The 23354-nt window shown below is 47.3% G+C and overlaps 1 protein-coding gene across 1 annotated transcript in view; it reads left to right on the plus strand.

Moving 5' to 3' along the window:
* The window catches only part of PNPLA1 (patatin like phospholipase domain containing 1), a 43856-nt gene that overhangs the window by 1078 nt on the left and 19424 nt on the right, over positions 1 to 23354 (plus strand). The window contains exons 2-4 of the mRNA XM_032140733.1: positions 20055 to 20287; positions 21796 to 21861; positions 22925 to 23134. Coding sequence (XP_031996624.1) covers positions 20055 to 20287; positions 21796 to 21861; positions 22925 to 23134 — 509 coding nt within the window. The remainder of the gene's footprint in view (positions 1 to 20054; positions 20288 to 21795; positions 21862 to 22924; positions 23135 to 23354) is intronic.

The following is a 23354-nucleotide window of genomic DNA, read 5'->3' on the forward strand; positions in this document are numbered from 1 at the left end:
GATGAATGCCCTGAGGCTGGAGGGGTAGACAGGAGGGAGCCCAGAGTGGGAGAAGAATAGGAAGGGGTGGGGAGAGAATACAGAAGCTCTCACTTCACCTTCTGTCCTGCTGGTCCAGGACCCTCAGCGAGAAGGATTGCTACACTGCTAACCCAGAGAGAAACACTGTCCCGGGGAGCAGATGCGTCTAGCAGCCCCGAGGAACAAGCCCAACAGCCTAGTGGGCTACCTTGGAGGGGCATTTATTCATTTACAGAGCTCCTGTTCTAGACGGAGCTCTGTTCCAGGCACTTAGGACAAAGTCCCTGCCCTTGTGGAGCAGAAATTCTAGAGAAAAGAAACAGATAATAAACATTCAAACAAGGCACCTTCTAGTGTAAGGTCGGGAAGTGATATGATCTGTGAATAAAATTAAAGCAGGAAAGGGACTGAGAATAAAATGGAGACTATGTCAGGAAGATGGTCAGGGAAGCCTTTCTGAGGAGGTGACATTCAAGCCTAGAGCTGGGTATAGTGACAGAACAAGCTACTGGGAGCTCCTGAAAAGGAGAATTCCTGGTGAAGCAGCAGCCACGAAGCCTGTAGTGTGGAAAAGGTGGTGGGAGGTCGACAGGGGCCAGGTCATGTGGCCTTAGCCACAAGCTCTGATCTCACCTAAGGGAGGGGGAGTACAGATGGCTGTGACAGCAAGTGGGGAGGGGGCAGAGGGCGTGAGCTCCTCAGGAGGGATCCCAGCTCTGCCATTTCATGATGCGTGCCTGAAGCAAGTTATTGAACGTTCTGCGCCTCTGTTTCTCCATCCAGAAAAGGGCGATCCTAATAGCGCCTAGTTCCCGGCATTGTTATAGCAGCGGTCTCCAGCCTTTTTGACACCAGGGACTGGTTTTGTGGAAGACAATTTTCCCACACACCAGGGTTGGTGGGGGATGGTTTCAGAATGATTCAAGTGCATTACATTTGTTGTGCACTTTACTTCTATTGTCATTACATTTTAATATATGAAATAATTATACAACTCACCATAAGGTAGAATCAGAGCCCTGAGCTTGTTTTCCTACAAGCAGACAGTCCCATCTGAGGGTGATGGGAGACAGTGACAGATCATTAGGCATTAGATTCTCATAAGGTGTGTGCAACCTAGATCCCTCCCATGCACAGTTCACAATAGGGTTCACGCTCCCATGAGAATCTAATGCCGCCGCTGATCTGACAGGAGGCGGAGCTCAGGCAGTAATGTGAGCGATGGGGAGCTGCTATAAATACAGATGAAGCTTCACCTGCTGCTTACCTCCTGCTTTGAGGCCTGGTTTCTAACAGGCCACAGACCCAGAGCCATGGTCTGGGGGTTGGGAACCCCTGGTTATAGGATTGGCTGAGCTAATATGAATACCTACTTAGAACAATACCTGGCATATGGCAAGTGTTCGGAATGTGGCAATCATCTGATTAGGCTTCTTAAGATCTCTGAACGATGGGCAGAGTGTGTTTGAAGGGGCAAGGTGGAAACTAGATAAGGGAAGAGATTGGGTTCAGGATGTGCTTTGAAAGTAGAGCCAATGAGACTTGCTGAAGGGCCGGCTGGGCTGTGTGAGGGAGAGGCTGCAGACAATAGCCTCCTCCCAGCCCAAGCAAGGTGCCTTCCTGGCTGGGGACCTCTATGCTGGGTGGAAAGTCTTTATTTTAAAGAATAATAGTAATGCCCATTCACTGAGTACCTCTAATGTGTAAGATAATTTTTTCTTTTTAATATCTCACAAGTAATAAACACATTTTTCTTACTGGACAAAATTCAAACAATGCGAAAGTGTATAGAGTAAAAGTAGAAAATAGAGGCCAGGCACGGTGGCTCATGCCTGTAATCCCAGCACTTTGGAAGCCTGAGACAGGTGGATCAGGAGTTCAACACTAGCCTGGCCAAATGGTGGAACCCCTTCTCTACTGAAAAAATACAAAAATTAGCCAGGCGTGGTGGTACACACCTGTAGTCCCAGCTACTCGGGAGGCTGAGGTGGGAGATTGCTTGAACTCCAGAGGCAGAGGTTGCAGTGAGATCGCGCCACTACACTCCAGCCTGGGTAACAAAGCCAGACTCTGTCTCAGATAAGGAAATAAATAAAGAGTAGAAAGAAAGCCTCCATTTGCCCAACTGCCCCTAATCCCACCCTCCCTCCTCCAGCCAGTGTTAAGGGCTAGGCATGGATCTTTCCCGATCTTTTTAATGCACAGTCTTCTGTGAATGTAGCCATTAATGGCTCTTCCCCAGTGAACTCCAGGCCTTCAGAATGGGGCTAGGGTGACAGCCCCCACTCTATCCTGGAGTCTCAGAAGTCCTGCCTTGGAAACACCTGGTGCAGGGATTCTCTCTCCTTTTCCAGGTGCCTGCGTTGCTCATCTGCTCCATTACCCTCACTCTTCTGTCTTTATGTCATCTTAAAATACAGCATCTGGGCACAGTGGCTCATGCCTGTGATCCCAGCACTTTGAGAGGCCAAGGCAGGAAGACTGTGTGGGTTCAGGAGTTCAAGACAAGCCTGGATAATACAGGGAGACCCCATCGCAAAATAAAAAAAAAAAAAAAGAAGAAGAAGAAAGAAAGAAAGAAAAGATTTTTCAGACCTAATTTAACTCATTCAGTTTGATGAATACTGCTGCAAACCTACTTGGCCAGGCTGTGATTGTCATGGACGGCAGTGGTGGGAACTAAACCCTGTAAAAAGGACATCAAGCAGTGGGGTGTAATCAAGGACTAGACTGTGGGCTGCTCGTAATTATGGCAGAAGTCAAGGGAAGGGTGAGGGAGGTATGTGTGGGACTCACTCTGTCCGCTCAGCAGCATGTTTGTGAAGCTCGTCAGTCACTCCAGTCTAGTTCATTCACTCATTTTAACTGTCATACGATTTACTCTTAACTGGCACTTCCTTTATATCAGGCACTGTTCTACCTCTGCCATATTAACTCATTCAGTCCTCACAACAGCCCTCCCAGGTGAAAACTGTTATTATCCTCATTTTACAGAGGAGGAAACTGAGTCACAGAAAATTTAAATAACTTGCCTACAGTCACACAGATAGCACTTGGTAAAGCTAGAATTTGAACCCAGTCTGGCCAGAGTCTACATTCTTATCCTTTAAATTGCCCTGCTTAACAATGCAATGTTAAGTGATGCGGAGGCAGGATCGGGTAGTCTCTCTGAGCAGGTGGAATTTCCACACAGACCTGAAGTGGGTAAAGGAATGAGCCCAAGAATATCTTGGGGAGAGCATTCTACGCAGAAGCAAAAGTCTCATCGTTAGTTAGAAGCCGAAAAGGAAGCAGGGCTAGGTCTCTGGTTTTTCTTCAAGTCTCTGTATTCCTATGCCACAGTATAGTTAGTCATTTTATTGATGGATTTGACAAATTTCCTTGTTGTTATAACCATCCTTGTTTGTATCTCCCAAGCTCACATGGAATGTGTATCATTCTAGGGTATTTGTATCATTAACTTTGTTAATGACTTTGATAAGTTACTCTCCAAAGCAGTTGTACCAATTTACCCACAAGCAGCAGATATGAGGTCTAATTTCCCCACAATGTCACACTTGAAAATCTTATGCCAATATAATAAATGTGAAATTGTATCTCATCTACTGTATTTAGTCTATCTATCCTGATTGCTAGTGATGTTCAGCATCCCCATGTACTTATTGACCACTAGACGTTTCCTCTTCTGTACTTTGCCTGCTCACCACCTTTCCCTGTTTTTTTCCTACTGAGTTATCTTTTTCCTTTAAGGTATAGGTGTTCTTTATATATTCTGTACACTTATCATTCACCAGTTACACACAATGCACCTCTCTTTTCCCACTCCATTTCTTGTATCTTTATTTTGCTTTGATGTCTTTTGTTATTCAGATTTTAATTTTAATGCTGTCAAATGCATCCATCTTTTCATCTTACAACTTGGGTTTTGTTTTGTTTTGTTTTTGAGACTAGGTCTCATCCTGGCACCACATCGGAGTGCAGTGGCATATTCATGGCTCACTGCAGCCTCGAACTCCTAGGCTCAAGTGATCCTCCTACATCAGCCTCCTGAGTAGCTGGGACCACAGGTGCGTGCCACCATGCCCGTCTAATTTTTAAAAATTTTTTGTAGAGCCAGGGCCTCACTATGTTGCCCAGGCTGGTCTTGAACTCCTGGGTTCAAGCAATCCTCCCTCCTCAGCCTCCCAAATTGCAAGGGTTACAGGCGTAAACCACTGCACCTGGCCATCCTCTTATAATTTGTGTTTTAGAATATCTTTATTACAATGATTTCTTCTAAATTGTCTTTCAAAAGTTTTAAAAGTTTCATATTTAGGTTAATTCCTCAGGAATTTATTTTGTTAATGGTTGAGGTAGAAATCTAATTTTTAAATTGTTTTGCCATGTGATAGCCAATTAGAGGCTATCTCCACACTTACTTGAAATGCTGCTTCTGGAATATTCAAGTGTCTCTTCTATTCTGTTGGCTAATTTGTCTATTTCTGCTTTAATCATTATAGTCTTATAATAAAGGGTTCATCACATATGACAAGCAATCTCCTCCTCTTTCTCCTCCTTTTGTCGTCTTCAAATGTTGCCTCCATTATGTTTGGCCCTTTCCCCGCCCCATGTGAAAAGCTCTGCTGGGCTTTCGACTGAAATTGCATTTCCCGTTTATAAATATAGTTGATCTTTCTATTCTGGTCTTTTTTTATCCTTCAGTAAAGATTTTGTGTGTTTTATTAGATTTGTTTTTCCCTTGTAGTTTTATTTTTTATTGCTATGGGAAATGGGATCTTTTTCACCTATGCCATTTTCTTTCCTTCCTTCCTTTCTTCCTTCCTTCCTTCCTTCCTTCCTTCCTTCCTTCCTTCCTTCCTTCCTTCCTCCCTCCCTCCCTCCCTCCCTCCCTCCCTCTCTTTCTTTCTTTCTTTCTTTCTTTCTTTCTTTCTTTCTTTCTTTCTTTCTTTCTTTCTTTCTTTCTTTCTTCTTTCTTTCTTTCTTTTCTTTCTTTCTTTCTTCTTTCTCTTTCTGAGTCTTGCTCTGTTGCCCAGGCTAGCATCCAGTGGTGTGATCTCAGCTTACTGCAACCTCCACCTCCTGGGTTCAAGAGATTCTCCTGCCTCAGCCTCCCGAGTAGCTGGGCTTACAGGCACCCACCGCCACGCCCAGCTAATTTGTGTATTTTTAGTAGACACACGGTTTCACCATGTTGGTCAGGCTGGTCTCGAACTCCTCACCTTAAGCAATCCACCCACCTCGGCCTCCCAAAGTGCTGGGATTACAGGCGTGAGACACTGCACCCAGTTAGCATTTTCTGAGGCTCTCCTCAAGGCCATGTCCCTACTTCTGTAGCCAGTTTGGGGATTTTCTGTCCTGAGATCCTGTGTTTTTTTCTTGTGAAAGCTAAGGTGGCAGAGGTGCTTCTTCTGGCGTGTATGCTCAGTTCTGTGACTAGGCCAGTTCAAGGCACATGAAAATGTTGTAAAAGCACTTAACATAGTGCCTGGTTTTTACTAGAGATGTGGTAACCTTCATTAATCCGTTCATTCACCTAAGAGGGGTGGTCTCTGTGATTGCCACTGGGGGATCCAGAATTTCCAATCTTGTCAGAAGTGGGGTTGGAAACATGCCTTGAAGCTGCATTTGCATAATTTTGAAAAATAAAATGTTTCTTATCGAAGAATAGTGATTTGGCAGACTTAAAACCCTACTCCCACTTAAGCTACTTCTTGGCACCTTTCTCCCCGTAAAAAACTGGCGAGCCAGTCTGTCCGTCCTTTCCTTCCTTCTTTCCTTCCTTCCTTCCTTCCTTCCTTCCTTCCTTCCTTCCTTCCTTCCTTCCTTCTTCCTTCCTTCCTTCCTTCCTTCCTTCCTTCCTTCCTTCCTTCCTTCTTTCCTTCCTTCCTTCCTTCGTTCCTTCCTTCCTTCCTTGCTTCCTTTCTTCCTTCCGTGTTAGTTGATCACATACTAGGCCCTGCAGAGGATGCGAAGATATAACACAAAATGAAACTCTGATCTTGCTACAAGGAGCTTACAGTCCACTCAAACTTAAAGGCAGCTACCAAACAGTTATAATGCAAGAAAGCTCCTATTGAATGTTAGAGAATTATAAGGCATCGGAGTGCAGAGGAATGGAGAAAACACTTCCAAACATGGAAGGCCTCATAGAAGCAGTATTTGAGCTAGTCCATGCTTGAAATGTGAGTAGAAGTTGGACAGGTAGAGACAGGTTGGGCAGGAACCAAGGCTTCCAGCAAGGACATAGCATGACAACACGACAAAGCCACACAGTGGGGAAACATGATGCCTCCAGAGCATGGTAAACAGTGCAAGTCAACTGACATCGGGAGTTGAAAGGCATTGCCTTTCCTGTGGTCCAAGTGTCCCCTGCCATATCTCCAGCTAGTGGGAAAGGGAAAAGGGAAGGGCACAGTCTTTTAGAGCAGGACTTGGAGGTAACACATGTCCCGTCAGCTACATCCCATGGATTGGAATTTAGTCACATGGTCACACCTGACTGCAAGAGAACCCAGGAAATGTAGACTTTATTTTGGGAGGCCACGTGGCCAGCTAAAAATTGGAGGTTCAATTACAAAGGAAGAAGGGGAGAATGGGTATTGGGGACAACCAGCAGTCTCTGTTGCAACAACCATAATCAATGGCATGAGGATCCTGGAGAAACTCTGCCCCTGCCTGAAACCAAGACCATGACTTCCTAATCACAAAGTTGGCCAGGTGCAGTGGCTCCTGCCTGTGAGCCCAGAATTATGGGAGGCTGAGGCGGAAGAATTGTTTAAGGCCAAGAGTTTGAGGCTAGCCTGGGTAACAAAGTGAGACTGTGTTTCTACAAAAAATAAAATAATTAGCCAGGTGTGGTGACCTATCTCTATAGTTCCAGCTACTCAGGAGGCTGGGGTGGGAGGATCACTTGAGCCCAAGAGTTTGAGGCTGCAGTGAACTACGATTGTGCCGCTGCACTCCAGCCTGGGTGACAGAGTGAGACCACGTCTCTAAAAACAAACAAACAAACAAACAAACAATCACAAAGCCAAGTCCAGTTTGTTGTCTGGGAAAGGGCTCAGCTCTGGCCCACCAGCAGCTGCCCCCTGGCTGTGGGAGCATGAGTGCCTCGGTCTTGCAGCAGGGGGCCTGGGAAATGCACCATGGCACCTACTGTGTCTCCTGCCTAGAATGACCCTCTGTCCCCCTTTCAGAGAGAAAACCTCCTCCCCAGACACCATCCCATTTTACCCCACTCCATCTCTCTTTTCCATGATGTCTAGTTTGCCCATAAAATCTGCCCACATATTCTAGCATTTGATGTTGTATGGTCTTAACTGTTTCAGATACGGTGTCTCATTTCATCAACTAGGTTGGTTGAGCAATCTGAGACCTTGTGGGTCCTGTGGCTCCCACAAACTGCTCATAAAACAAGAACTCCTTGATAAACTCCTGGTGTTTGCTGGCTATTGGCCAGTGTGACACTGAATGTGTCTTTGCTATTTGTATTTTGTAGTTTCCCTGGCTCTTGGATAATTTTCTGTAGTTATGGATATGAGATATAACACTAGAATGTTGCAGTGTCAAGGTCAGTAAGTCCAGCTCCCTCATTTTGCAGATAATTGTATTTAGACCCTGGGAGAGAAAGTGACTAGTTGGAGGCAGACCTCACTTAGGCCAGTAGTTTCCAAACTGTGTTCCAGGGATCCTTAGCGTTCTGCAGATGGGGAGGAAAAGCAGGGGACAGACACATCTGAAGCCCCAGCTGCACTAGTACAGCCCCGCTGTTGTCCATCTTATCCATGGGGGATCTTGCTAAAATTATATGTAAAGAAAATCTTTCAGTAATTTCTTTTAACTGTTTGAGCCCAGTTCCCTCAAGATGCAGACAAGGAGGTTGAGGATCAGATTTTGGCTGAATTACGGTGATGAAATAAATCATTCATTCGCTCATTCATTCTAGGTCCTGGGGATCTGGCAGTGAGCAAAGCAGTGGATGTCCACCCTCGTGAAGCTGATATTCTCTTGGTGAAATTAAACCATAGAAAATTAAGCATATAAAAAAGGTCAGCATGCGTGCTCAAAGGAGAAGATAAAGCAGGGGAAGGATGGGAGAATGACACAAGGGCACAGTGTTGGGTGGGCTGGCCAGGGAAGGCCCCTCTGAGGTGGATGAAGCTAGGGAGAGAGCCACGTGCACTGAGGGAAGAGAGTTCCAGGCTGAGAGGTCTGTAGTTGCCCCCCGGTGCAAACATGCTTGTGTTCTCAGAAGGGGAGATGGATTGTTCCTCAGGGCAGGAAACAGGCTTCAAAGGGATCTTGCAAAACATGAGAGGTCGAGAGGAGCCATGTGTTTTGCCCCCTGCCCCGCAAATGTGTGCACAACAGGACCCAGCACAACTCCTCCCATGGAGACAGAGCACTGGAGAAGCGTTTTGGTCAGCCTCCCACACTAGGGCCAGTGCTATCTTCGGCAGCTCCTGCCCGCCCAGTGACTGAAATTCTCCTGAGGCCCTGGAGCTGAGGCTGGCTGGTTATTGTCATTGGTAGGTGGCTCAAGGTGTATTCTGGTCCACTGGGGCTGACACTGGAGAGTCAAGGTTTCCTCTGTGAGAACCTCGCTTTAGTAACTCCTTTCCTTGGTCACTCATGCACCTATCTTCGTCACTCAGTTGAAGAATGAGACATAGCCAGGATTAGTGGAGAATAGAGTTCCCAGGAAGGAGGAGGGCTAGGGCTGAACTTCCAACTCTGCCCCCAAGTTCCGTGGGTTCTTGGCTGTCCAGGGACCCATCTTGCCCTTGGTTTTGCCATCTGTAACTTGGGTAATTGGAAACACATCCCTTGGACATTATGGTGAAAGACAAAAGAAGTCATGGATGCATTCCTGGCCCAGTGCTTGGCAAATATTAGTCACAAAATAAGTCTTTGAAGAATGAATGTTGAATGAATGGGTGAATACGTGAAAAGAAAATTACCTTGAAATAGAAAAGCATAGATAAAGCAGCACTTTCCAAAGTCAAGAATGTCCCAGAGAACAAATTAAACTTTATTAAAACAAACAGGCTGGGTGTGGTGGCTCACGCCTGTAATCCCAGCACTTTGGGAGGCCGAGGTGGGCAGATCACGAGGTCAGGAGATCAAGACCATCCTGGCCAACACGGTGAAACCTTGTCTCTACTAAAAATACAAAAATTAGCTGGGCATGGTGGCGCGTGCCTGTAGTCGTAGCTACTCGGGAGGCTGAGGCAGGAGAATTGTGTGAACCCGGAAGGCAGAGGTTGCAGTAAACCAATATTGCACCACTGCACTCCAGCCTGGCAACACGGCAAGACTCCATTTCAAAAAACTAAAACAAAAACAAAAACAAAGACGACTGGAATCCAGCCTGGTCTGAGCAATGTTTTTCATGGCAATTGTAAGCTCATCTGCACAAGGACTTGGTTTTTCTGTGGGAATTCTGTGTGGCCCCAGCAGTGGAAGGACCCATCTCAGCTAGTATGCACTGGCTCCAGCCAAACACCCTAGGATTATTGCTGACTTGGGACCAATTTTCATGTTAATTACTCTGTAGGTTGTATTGATTCAAGCTCTAAACCATATGTAATACAGATTTGGGTCTTTCATTTTTTATGGGAGACTGTGTTTTTTCACCCAGATCCCTGGGCAGACACAAGCCACTGGCACCTTGTAATAGCCCAGCAGCCTTTGGAGGGTCCTAGCTTTAAGCAGAGGTCTCAGTTCACCCAGCCCAAGAATGTAGTCCCTGTCCCTGCCAGTTTCTTGTCTGATAACAGTCCCTGCAGTTACCACATCATCAGCTTTCCTTCTCATGCCACTGGCTTTCAGTTCCCTCTTCATTTCTTCCTTTCTTGTGAGTTCAACCATGTCTTACAACTTTGTTTTATATTGTATTTAATATTGGGCTTTTTGTTGTTATTGTTTTTGTTGTTTGAGACAGGGTCTCTCTCTGTCACCTAGGCTGGAGTGCAGAGGCACCATCATAGCTCACTGTAACCTTGAATTCCTGGGCTCAAGCGATCCTCCTGCTTCAGCCTCCTGAGTAGTTGGGACTATAAGCACGTGCCACCATGTCTGGCTAATATTTTAATTTTTTTGTAAAGACAGGGTCTCAGTATGTTACCCACATTTGTCTCAAACTCCTGGCCTCAATGAATCTGCCTGCCTCCGGCTCCCACATTGCTGGGATTGCAGGCATGAGCCATGGCACCTGATCTCTTGTTTCTGAAGCTAGAAAGGTTCCTCTTTAGCTCAGCCCACCATACTACAGGAGCTGGAAGTCTCTCCAGTGTTCCTTAATACATGAATGAGAACCTCTATTTTTTTCCTGTTGCAGGTGTGTGGGTGAGTGTGAGTGGGTGTGTACGTGTATATGTTGCCCAGATGTAACTTGGATTTCAGTCCTGGCTGCTGGGTACACTTTCAGAATCAAAATGTCTTCATTAAAAATCACTCCCCAAATTAGTTAGCTGAGATGGCAGTGTTTTCTGTAAAAATGTATTCTGCTCAAATTCACATCTTAGTGTATTTCGAATAACAGCTATTTACCAAGCACTTAGAATGTGCCAGGTCCCGTGCTAAGTGCTTCATATGCATCGTTTACTCTAATCCCCTCACAACCCTATGAAGCAGATACTATATTTATACTCACTTTACAAATGAGGAAAGAGGGATTTAGAGATTAGATAATTTTCCCAGGTTTATACAACAGAGCCAAGACTGGGATTTCTCTAAATGTCTACATTCTACATCCTCTCTAATTGTGATTTCAGAAATTGCTTTGCAAGCAACATGACAGCTTTCTTGTTACACTCCATGGGTCAAGCAATTATTTATACGTTGGTTAAGAAAGTGAGATCTGGCTGGGTGCAGTGGCTCATGCCTGTAGTCCCAGCACTTTGGGAGGCCAAGGCAAATGGATCACCTGAGGTCAAGAGTTTGAGACTAGCCTGGCCAACATGGTGAAACCCTGTCTCTACTAAAAATACCAAAAATTAGCCGGGCATGGTGGTAGGCATCTATAATCCCAGCTACTCGGGGGGCTGAAGCAGGAGAATCACTTGAACCCAGGGGGTGGGGAGGTTGCAGTGAACCAAGATGGCACCATTGCACTCCAGCCTGGGCAATAAAAGCGAAACTCTGTCAAAGAAAGATAGACAGACAGAAAGAAAGAAGGAAAGAAGGAAGGAAGGAAGGAAGGAAAAGAAAGAAAGAGAAAGAAAAAGAAAGAAAGGAAGAAAGAAAAGAAAGAAAGAAAAGAAAGAAAGAAAAAAGAAAGAAAGAAAGAAAGAAAGATCAAGTGGCGTGACAAATACAAAAGGACTTTTTATACAATATTATGGAAATGGTGTCATTGTGTGGTTGTTGTTGTAACTCCCACTACCATGTTGGAACCAGTATCTTCCATCTCACTCAAAGGAACTTATGCTTTACATATTTAAACCTCTCTATCCAAATGGATAAAGATTCATTTTCCCCAAACAATCCCTTGGACTTTTTAGTAGAAGAACATTGAATGGAAGATCTGGTAAAGCTTTGAATGTGTTCGTTACATAGTACAAACATCTATTTGGAAAGCAACTCATGTACGTGACATATGTTAATCCATCCCCCTGGTATCAACAGGCGCTAACTGAGCCCCTGTGAGTGCCAGGCACTGTATCCCTAACAGCCTTGCTTGATCTGTGTGTATGTGTGTGTTTTTAATTTAATTTAACTTTTTTGAGGCAGAGTCTTGCTCTGTCACCCAGGCTGAAGTGCAGTGGCAAGATCTCAGCTCACTGCAACCTCCACCTCCTGGGTTAAAGCAATTCTCCTGCCTCAGCCTCCTGAGTAGCTGGAATTACAGGTGCATGCCACCACTCCCAGCTAAGTTTTGTATTTTTAGTAGAGATGGGGTTTCACCATCTTGGCCAGGCTGGTCTTGAACCCCTGACCTCGTGATCCGCCCGCCTTGGCCTCTCAAAGTGCTGGGATTACAGGCGTGAGCCACCTCACCTGGCCTGATCTGTGATTTTTAAAAATTTAATAATAAACTTTTTATTTTGGAATAATGTCAGCTTCACAGAAACGTTGCTAAAATAGTACAGAGCTCTGTGTATCCTTCACCCAGTCTCCCCTAATGTTAACATCTTACATAACCATGGTCCATTTGCCAATACTAAGACATCAATATTGGTACATTCCTATTAACTATACTGCAGACTTATTAGAATCTCACCGATTTTTCTACTAATGTCTCTTTTCTGTCCCAGAATCCAATCCAGGATTCCACACTGCATTTGGAGGATCCATTTTTAAACCAACTCACTTAGACAGTATTAAAATAGCATTGTTTTCTTTGCTTCACTTTGGGCTCAAATTCAAGAAAGACAGTTGAGCTCTTTTTCCAATTCTAGGGGGAAGACAGCCAAACAAATGGTAAATAAACCTCCAGACTTTTTTGGTTCCCCTGAGTTAGGAGTTCACCCATGAATCCTGTGGGTAACCCAACTCTGTCCTCATGAAATCACCACGTAAGGAAGAATCTCCTCAGCTGGGCATGGTGGTGCACCTGTAGCCCCAGCTACTCAGGAGGCTGAGGCAAGAGAATCACTTGAGCCCGGGAGTTCAAGTCCAGCCTGGGCAATGTAGTGAGACCCTGTCTCTAAAAAGATTAAGAAAGAAAAAACAGAAAAAGAAAGAATCTCCTCCTATGCCCTAGCTCAGAGTCTAGCATGCATCCCTGTGGGAGCACAAGTTAGAAGCAGGATTGACAGAGCACATTGCCTGTGGTTTGCCCCATGAGACCTCAAGTCCAGCTGAGTCTTAAGACTAGGGGGTGACTTAGTTCACAGCTGTAACATCATCCCAGTCTCCCCTTGGTAGTGCATGGAGAATCTGTACGGCAGGATAGGCCACAGCCTAGATGAGAGGCAGTATTAATTTCTACCTTGGAGCAGGGCCCCAAAAGGACTTCTGGGTCCACCAAAGAAAACAGAGAGAAAAGAGCAGGGGCAATGGCCCTGAATACATGATCATTTCCCGGGAGCTTTCTAGATGCATTCTCTCTCTGCCTGTTTCACCTCAGGGTGATCAGTAAGAACCTGCAGTGGGATGTTGGAGGTTGTGCCTGGATTCTGGGGGGAAAAGCTCATAGTGGGGTGAGGGCTGAGGCCCCAGGCCCTCTATCTGAGGGCAAGCAAACGGTCCTGCGGACACCTTGCTAGGAGCATGGGTGATGAATCAGCAGGAGACACTTCTGTTTCCATGACAATCGGATATAAGCCAGTCTGAACTTTTAAATTCAATTCTTTAGTAAACTCTTAGGGTTAGAAGAAGGTCTATGTGGAGGATTGTTATTATCCATTAAAAATATTGTTTTGTTTGGTTTGGTTCGAAGTGCTGAATAGGTCAGAGTTGTTTTGCTATTGGCGAAAGCCTATAATGCATTTAGGGCAGAGCAGAAAAATGAGAGTTTTCATATACATTCTAGTTCTATTTCTGCAAACAAAAACTAGGTCCTAGGGTATGTCCTTCCTTTATCCATCCATCCATCCAACCAACCATCCAACCATCCATCCATTCATCCATCCATCCATCCATCTGGCCAACATTTATTGAGCCTCACCTTTTTCCTGGGCAGGATTTCTTACCTTTAAAATGTGAGAATTCATTGGGACTTGTATTTCTGATCTAGGATCCCAGAATCTTAGGAGTCTCAGGGCAGTGTTTTAGGGGCTACCTTCCTAAGGTGGGTGGGGCGATGGGACAGTCTCAGAACAGCCTCAACCCAGAACAGCCACATTTTTAGCTGTTTTATATATTGGGTTTCCACTTAAGATTTCTTTTGAACAAAGGCTCCCTTACTGAAAACTCACTGCCCCAGAGAGTCTCTGTAAACCTTCTAGTAGTGACACTGTAGCTTCAAGCCAAATTGTTTTTCAATCAATACCCCTGCAGTGTAGGGCATAGAAATAAAATGGTAAATAAATCAGGGTCACTGCTCCTCAGAGGCTGGCTGTCACTGTGAGGATAAACTGAGATAATAGGTAGGAAAGCCTGCTTAGGGAAACGATTGTTGTTAAGGTGATAACAATTATTATTACGCTGGGGTCGGGTATTCAAGATATACCCACAGGAAAACGCAGATTACAATTCAGTCTGCAATTAGGGACCAGCTAGGAGCAGCCAACTCTCAGGTGATCCATGCAGGGATTCTGAGCATTCGTCGGCGCCTCCCCAGGGGCTGCTGCGCCCCCTGCTTCCTGCGCGCCCACCACGCACGCTGCTCTGGGAGCAGGGCCGGCGGCGGCGCCTCGCAGTGATTGGTTGAACCAGAGGTTGTTGCTAGGCTACCAGTGCGCCCTGAGCATGGGGCCCCGCAGTCCCATCCTCTGTGGCAGATCCATCCCTCACTGCAGACCTAATTCTGGCACCCTGTGAACGGCATCCTCAGCAGCTTAAATTATCAGCCCCAAGTGCCCGCCTTTCTATGATTTTTCATTTAGCAAGAGGCCATGTGGAGTTGGGGAAGAGAAGCCTTCTGTTTTTATCCTCTGGGTCATCTTGAATAGCAACTTCTCTCTCTGGACCTCAGTATCCCGCTTCAGTTTCTGGAGTTCATTCATTTATCCATTATTCATGCCTGCGTGCATGTTTCTTAAGTGCCCACCGTATTCCAGGCACTATATTGAGTGCTAGGGACAAAGGAATGAACAAGACAGAGACCATCCTTGCCCTAGTGAAGGGGGGAACATTATCCACCTGAACAAATAAAATAAACGCACGTACAATTATCCCTTTTCTTCCCCTTTGGTGATTTTTCTAGCCCCTCTTTCCCCCTACTATATCTGTAGGGTCCCCCAAGTTGACAGGAGAGGGAGTGTCTCCCAGTCAGGACTACACTACTCTGAAACTGGGGTGCACCCTCTCACTCCAAGCTCGTATTTTGCTCTTTGATTCCATGCATGAGCCTGACCACACCTTGATAAGGATGTGGGGGTAGGGATCACTATCTCCTGTTCAGATGAGCAGGCTGAGAGTCTGAATCATCAAAATGCCTTGTCACATAAGGAATTATTGCTATACCCAATATTTGGGCATTTACTATGTGCAGGCACTTTAAAAGCTGTCTGCCTCATCATAATCCAGTAAGGTAGGTATTCTTGTACTAATTTTACAGGCAACAAAGTTGAGGATGAAAGGTGTTATTTAAGTGGCCAGTGATGATCTAGATAGCATGTGGTGAAGCTGGGATTTGAACCAAATCTGCCTGGCTCCAGAGCCTAAGCTCTTTCCAAGAAATGGATGTAGTCACGGAAAGACTCTCTGATCAGCTGGGCACAGTGGCTCATGCCTGTAATCCCCGCACTTTGGGAGGCTGAGATGGGAGGATTGCTTGAGCCCAGGAGTTCGAGACCAGCCTTAGCAACACAGTGAGACCCTGTTTCTACAAAATAAAAAGAATTATCTGGTATGGTGGCACATGCTGTAGTTCCAGCTACTCAGGAGGCTGAGGTGGGAGGATCCTTTGAGGAGCCTGGGCAACAGAGTGAGACCCTGTCTCTAAAAAAAAAATTTTAATTAAATTTAAAAAAGAAAGACTCTCTGAGTGGCTGAAACTTGGAAATATAGCTTCCAAGTGCCATTCAAAAATCTCCCAGTCTCAACATCTTTTTACGTTTTATTTTTTTAGAGGGTCTCACTCTGTCATCCAGGCTGGAGTGCAGTGATGCAATCATGGCTCACTGCAGCCTCGACCTCCCGGACTCAAGTGATCCTCCCACCTCAACCTCCTGAGTAGCTGGGACTACAGTGGCATGCCACCATGCCTGGCTAATTTAAATTTTTTTTTTTTTTTTTTTGTAGAGACAGGGGTCTTGCTATGCTGCCAGAGCTGGTCTCAAATTCCTGGGCTCAAGTGATCCTCCCATCTCAGCCTCCCAATGTGCTGGGATTACAGGCATGAACCACCACACCCAGCATTGACCCAGCATCTTATTTACTTATTTTTCTTGGCACATTAGACTCATAAAACCTGGTGAGCTGACCACACTAATCAATATTGTTAACTCTTGTTGTCTATCCATCTATCTGGGATGATCTTGCCTTCAAGCTTTTATTGGGTAATTAAGTCAAGTAGCTCTTCCTTGGGGGCATCTCCATTGCTCTCAGGTTTTTATATTCCTTTGTTCACACACTGAGAGCCTTGGTGGGCATGGAGTATGGCCCATCTCTCCCCTGGAGGAATTTCCAGCCCTCAGGGGAGGTTTCTGAAGAGCTTCCTATGGGCAAAACTCAGTGATAGGCTATTGTGAGAGGAGGAGGAGAACCAGATTTACCCTCAGAGAATCCCCTCCTTTGAGCAGAAGTGGATGTGCCTACGGTGGGCTGAGGGGTGGGAGCAGTCAACTTTGAGTACCCTGATCAGGACACATTGGGTCTGCGGTGCTGCTTCTAATAACCTTGCTGTGGTTAATGTGGGACTCTGTGTGTCAGAGCCTGGCAGCCTGCAGCTCTGAAGGAGGCCTTTAAATGGGAGAAGGTGCTGGAAAATATGGTAATACATAAAGAAGCTAAATTTATCCCCTCTCTCAGCACCCAGCAATTGCTGTGCTTAACACTTAACTTTCTACCAGCATAGATTTGTTTAACCAGATTAGTTGCTGGGAGAGAGAGAAAGGAGAGAGAGAGAGAGAGAGACAGAGACAAAGAGACACAGAGAAAGACAGTCAGAGACTTTGAAGACAGACAGAAACACATAAACACACACACACACACACACACACACACACACACACACACACACACCCCTGGAGAGAAGTAAGAAGATGCAGAGATAACAGAATCCTTTGGTGTGTGGCTTCAGCCAGCAGCAGGAGAGCTAGACTGAGAATCAGAAAACTTCCTGCCCTCTTCCTCCCAGGTGACATGACTGGCTAGAGCATTGCTAATTTCCAGATAGCACCATTTTCAGATGTGACTACTTTGGAATGTCGACACTGTTTGCATTATTTTGTCCACTGTTTTGTTCCTGTCACCCAACCCCACCCCTGAATAGGTGAGAGTTGACTATAGATGAATAATATACTAAAGCCACCGTTAAAGTAAGCATTATAAGACTTTAAATATGCGTGCCTTTGACCTGGCATTCTCACTTCGAGGAATTTATTCTAAGGAAAATAAGTATATGGATAAAGAAGCTAGCATGAGATTGTTCATTGCATCATTATTTAGAAAAGCAATAAAACAAACTAAATAGCCAACCACTCTTGGTTTCCTGATCAATAAATAATGGTATAACCTTACAACAGCTTTCCATACTGCTTTTAAAATTAGGTTATAGGCTGGGTGCAATGGTTCATGCCTGTAATCCCAGCACTTTGAGAGACCAAGGTGGGAGGATTGCTTGAGACCAGGGGTTCAAGACCAACCCGGGCAACATAACGAGACCCTATTTTTAAAAAAATAAAAAAATTAGCTGGGTGTAGTGGCACTTGCCTGTAATCCCAGCTACTCAGGAGGCTGAGGCGAGAGGATTGCTTGAGCCAGGCGTTCCAGGGTGCAGTGAGCTATCATGGTGTCCAGCTTGGGTGACAGAACAAAACTCTATTTGAAAAAACAAATTAGGTTATAAATGGATATTTCTTGACCTGGAAAAACATTCACAACATATTAGGTGAAAGAAGCAAGTTACAAATAGTGTGTATTGTATGACCCCTTATAAGTATGAATAAAAATAAAATATTTAGTTTAAGAAGACAGACTACATGTTAGTCTCTAGGAGGAGGGATTCCGAGACATTTTAATTTTTTTCTCTCTGCTTATCTGCATTTTTAAAAGTTTTTCCACAATAAGCATGTCTGATTTTTGTAATAAGAACAAATTTCCTTGCTTCCCTCCCAGGGGTGGCTTCTGCTGGGAGATCAGGCTTTCCTGGCTCCCAGGCCTCATGGGAAAAGCCACTGACCCTTGCCAGGTGTTAAGCTGCTCACTAAGAATTCCCTGCCCCGGCTTGACTCCCCATCCCAGCTGGTCTTATGGGCGAGACTGCAGTGATCCAACACCTTGGTATCCAAATGAGCAGTTGCCACATCACATCACCTGTGAGTGGGTTAGCCGCTGCCCTCCCTTGAAGGCAAACACTGTTTACCTCTGCTGGCACATGGTAAGGCTAACCTCACTAAAACTGTAGGGCCTTTCCACCTCCCAGGAGCACCCTCCCCCTGTGGGAGGGTGACAGCTACGTTGCTCCATTGCTCAGGGAGGTCCCTACTACACATATGCAGCTGTGACTCTGAAGGTTGGAAAAAAAAAAAAGGCTGTCACCAAGGCAACCCAGGCTTGCTCAGCCTCTTCATTCCTGAGATCAGTCCAAACCCCAGGGAAAGAAGGTGGGGTATGGAGTCAGAAAAATCACTGCCTGGCTGCCTGACCTCAGGCAAGACACTTAGCTTTTCTCTGTGTCAGTTTCTGCATCTGTAAAATGGTGCTGAAGCTTCTTTTCTTACTCACCTAGAGGACTGGGGTGGAATAATCGGTAAACCATAAAACACAAGAGGAGTAGGGCATCTTTAGTTTTGGCTTGTCCTCAAATTGCCATGTGACTTTGGGTAAATCACTTAACCTCTCTGTGTCTCAGCTGCTCTATTTATAAATAGGCGAGTAAGGCACACTGATTACTTCCCAGATATATTGCAAGGTGCCTGTGAGAATCCCAGAATCTCAAAGTTGGAAGGAATCTTAGCCCTTACCACTCATGCAGGAATCTTTTTGATAAACTCTCTGACAGAGATACTTGTCCAGCCTCTGCCTCGTTACCTCCTATGGCAAAAAACTCATGACTGCACAGCTTCCCCATGTAGCCATTGCTACATGACACTAACTATAAGAAAGTTCTTCCATATAGCGTATTATAGCATATTTTACAAATAAATGTTTGCTTTAAAAAGTTAGCAATCCTTTCCAGAGCTATTTTCACTCCTGATTTTCCCAAAGGCTTGCACAGGGTAGAGATGAGCAGGGGTCAGCAAAAAGCAGGTGTGGGCTCAGCTCCAGAAGAAGCTTTTGGCTTAGTGTAATAGAAGGAGCCTGGGCTCTGGGGTCACACATTCTAAGTTGAAATGCTACTTTATCCACTTATAAACTGGCTGACGCTGACCCTGGGAAAGTTATATTACCTATCTGAACCTCAGTTTACTGGTCAGTAAAAGGAAGACAGAAATACCTACCTCCCAGTATTGTTGTGGGAATTAAGCAAGTTAGCCCTTATTAAGCTTACAACCCAGACTTCCCTGGTGGGATCCTGGGGACTTGGGGTGGGGAAGATTACACCCTCCTCTGCCACCCCCTGAATAGCGCATCTTCCCACTGAGCACATGGCACAGGCGAGCCTTACATACTCCATATCTCAGGGTCATCTCCCTCTCAGACCTGGAGCAGGGCCATAAAGGAAAGATGATGCAATGGTTTCAAGACAAAGTTCACCTCCTCCTCGTGATTCACCGGCCCAAGGCCAACACCCCTTCCCTGCCCACAGACTCAGTGGGCACTAAGCAAGTATCTCAGGGAGTAATTTGGGAACAACTTCCAACTGCACCAGTGTTTTAATAGGAATCTCATACAGGACTCCAAAAATGTGGTCTGTCAGTGGGCTTCCAGGCAGAGTGACAAGAAGTTGGGGAAAGCTATTTGGGGTTGGGCTAAAGTGTTCCTTTAACTGTTGATATGAAGGTGTCTGTCACGTAGCAACTCCTGGACAAAGGTCAGGATGCCTGGGTCCAGCTCCACCATTGCCTAGCTCTGGGCTCTCTGGAGCCAGCGACTTCCTTCCTCAGTATCTTGCTTCCCTCATGTGCAAGACAGCAGGCTGATTCCTGGGGTTTTCCCAGCTTCTGAATTCCAGGTTTCCCCATTTGTTGGATTCAGAGATGAGTTGGTTTCCCCATTTGTTGGATTCAGAGATGAGTTGGAGAAACTACCCTAGACCTCCCTTGGCCCCTGGCCACTGGGTGGCGCCGACTGCCCCCTCTTCTCTGCTTCCTTTGCAGATGAGTACCTCAGAGTCCTCAACGTGGGTGTGGCCGAGGTGAAGAAATCCTTCCTGGGGCCCTTGTCCCCGTCCTGTAAGATGGTGCAGATGATGAGGCAGTTTCTGTACCGGGTCCTGCCCGAGGACTCCTACAAGGTCACCACGGGGAAGCTCCATGTGAGCCTCACCCGCTTAACGGACGGAGAGAACGTGGTGGTTTCAGAGTTCACGTCCAAGGAGGAACTCATTGAGGCAAGGGGGCTGGGCCGAGAGGGAGGGCCACGGAGGGGCACGGGAGGGCTGCTCCTGCTCTTTCTCCACAGCTCAGCCCGATGCCTCACCTGCCTGCCTCACTTCCCTAGTCCTTCCCTTCCTTCATGCCCCCAGTGTCTCCCTGTGCAAGGTGCAGTGTTAGATGAGATGGACACAGAAGCCCAGGACAAACCAGGCTTGACCGCCACCCTCAATGCTTCGGCCTTCACAGCCGTCCCGCCGGGCCCTCTGCGCTAAGCCTGGAGCTTCCCAGAGGCCCAGGAGTGACCTGCAGAGGGCCCAGGGCTCCTTCAGGGCCTTCCAGGCTGGGCTGCCATGCATCCCCCCTGAATTCTCCCACTTTGTGGGAACGGTCAGGGGAGAGGGGCCCCCATGTCTCCTTTCTGCCCCCTCTCTTCCAGTGGCCCTTGATAAGGGATTGAATTGTTACCAAGTCAGTTAACACTTAGAAAAGTGCATGCTAATCCTGAGTGCACTGCCCTAAGCTCATTAATTTGAATTTTAGTTATGAATAATGATTGCTGGAGAGGGCCGCAGATAGGTCCCAGTGTCTTTCGGGACAAAGGGGTTAAGCTGCATGGCCTCCATCCCACATCTCCATTCTCCTTCCTTCCCCCACATACAGGGCCTTCGCCACCCCATCCTCATCCCATACTGGCCTGGCAGTAATCCTGGGGATGAGGGATGAACAGGCAGTAGGCACAGATACCTCCTTCGCCCCTCACGGCCCCCTGGGTTTATCAGCAGCCAGCTCTTCCAGATCTGCCTCCTCACACCCACCCCCGTTCTGACTTCATCGCCCACTGCTGCAGTTTTCTATCCCCAGCCCTCTCCCCCACCTTCCACTCCTACCATGCCAACCCTAGCAAACCACACACAAGCCAGGCCTCTGGGCCTTCGCACCTGCCACTCCCTCTGGCTGGGATCCCCTCCCTCCTTCCCACCCTGCTTTGCCTGCTGTTGAAACCCAGTCCCTCCTGCCAGGGCACTTCCCTTCATCCCCTCCCACCCTGCCTGCACCCCTCTTGTGGAGCCACGGTGCCCATTCTCACCTCCACCAAGCCCCTGTCACCCCACTGCACCGTCACTCACTTGCTCGCTCCCTCTCGTAGGACACTCCCAAGGGTGGGCCTCTCAGCCTCCTTTGCTTCCAGGGCCTGGCCCAGGGCTGACACACATTAATGGTTGTTGAATCCCATTGGATTCATGAAAGTTCAGCATCAGAAGAAACCCCGAAGCTATTGAGGACCCCCTCCCGCTTTAAAGCTAGGACATCAGGGCCAGACGGACTAAGTAGGTTACCAAGGACGCAATTAGTGAAGGCCAGGCCAGGAATTGAACTCGGAGCTCTGCTTCCCAGTGCGGCACCTTCACCTAGGATTTAAGGAGGTCCGGGCTGGTGGTGGGTGGCCCAGCAGCTGACAGGTGAGCTGTCCCCACCCCGCGCCCCGGGCCTCCACCATCTCAGCCCTCTTCTCTCCACACAGGCCCTATACTGCAGCTGCTTCGTCCCTGTGTACTGTGGCCTCATCCCCCCGACTTACCGCGGTGTGGTGAGTGCTCTGGCATGGTGAGGGGTGAGACGAGATCCAAGGGACCTCGGGTCCCTGTGACTCACACCTGGGGGAGCAGGGGGTTGGTCTCAGAATGCAGTGGGAGGACCTGGAGTTGGAGAGTTTCTCGTGTTGTTACTCAGAATTCCCAATGTAGGTGGCTTTCTGGACCTTTAAGATGAACTTCTCCAGCTGGGGTGGGTTCCTCTCTGGACCCACCTACCCACTGCCGAGCCGAGCAAATCAAGGCTCCATAGGCTTGGCAGGTTTTCCCAGACTTGACAGAGCAGAGGAGATGAAGCGCTGGGACCTGGAACCTCAAATGATGAGGATGTTTTCTGAGGCCCTGTAGGCCAGGGCCTTACAGACTTTAATGTGCCCGTGAATCACTTGGGGTCTCGTAAAATTATGCAAGTTCTGATCCAGGCAGTCTGTGGCAGGGCCTGAGGGTCTGCGCCCCTAACCAGCCTCAGGTGCTGCCCATGCTGCTGGTGGGTGGGCGACACTCTGAGTGGTGATGGTCTAGCTCATGCCCCCTCCTCATTTTATATGCAGAGAAAGTCAGGGCCAGAGACTAGGATTCAGGTAGTAGATGGAGCCCGTATTGCATGTCAGCCAGCCCTGAGAGTTAGAGCCTCAGTATTTGTCATCCTTCATTCATAGGTGAGAAAACAGAAGCCCCAGAAAGGAAGGGGCTTGTGGATGAACAGGTGGTGGGGCTGTGGCAGAGGAGCACATCTCCTGCTTTACCCAGAATATGGGTCCCCTGCACACAGAGCCCTGGGAGCCCCAGTCTCAGAGCCACTAAGATGGTGGAGGGAGGATCACTGCAGGACAGAGCACCGGGCTGGGAGTCCAGAGGCCAGTGCGGACTCACTAAGTGACCAGGGCACACCACACACCCACCAGGACCTCCGTCTCCAGCCTTATCCTGAAGGGTCTTCTGGACCTTCCTTGATGGGCCCTTGAAGCTGGTGCCATGTTCTACGGGCCGTTTCGATGTACTCCGAGTGGGGCTGAGAACTCTGGTCCCAGGTGGGCATTTCTCACTCTGCCCCCACAGAGGTACATCGACGGGGGCTTCACGGGCATGCAGCCCTGTGCCTTCTGGACCGATGCTATCACCATCTCCACCTTCAGTGGGCAGCAGGACATCTGTCCCCGGGACTGCCCGGCCATCTTCCACGACTTTCGCATGTTCAACTGCTCCTTCCAGTTCTCCCTGGAGAACATCGCCAGGATGACCCACGCATTGTTCCCCCCGGACCTGGTGGTGAGAGGCAGGAGGGGTCTGGGGAGTGGGGGAAGGTACCAGAGACTAGGGGTGGGGTTAGAGAGTCACTGGGGCCCACTCAAGTTCCATCTGAGTCTCCCCCACTCAAATGATCCCTTAAACTTCCTCCTAGACCTGCATCCTGGCCTTGCTGCTAACTAGCTATGTGACCTTGAACAAGTGCCTTAAGCTCTCCCAGCTTCAATATTCTCCCCTGTAA

This window comes from Hylobates moloch, unplaced genomic scaffold (genome assembly GCF_009828535.3).
Source record: "Hylobates moloch isolate HMO894 unplaced genomic scaffold, HMol_V3 SCAFFOLD_20, whole genome shotgun sequence".
NCBI classification, from domain to species: Eukaryota; Metazoa; Chordata; class Mammalia; order Primates; family Hylobatidae; genus Hylobates; species Hylobates moloch.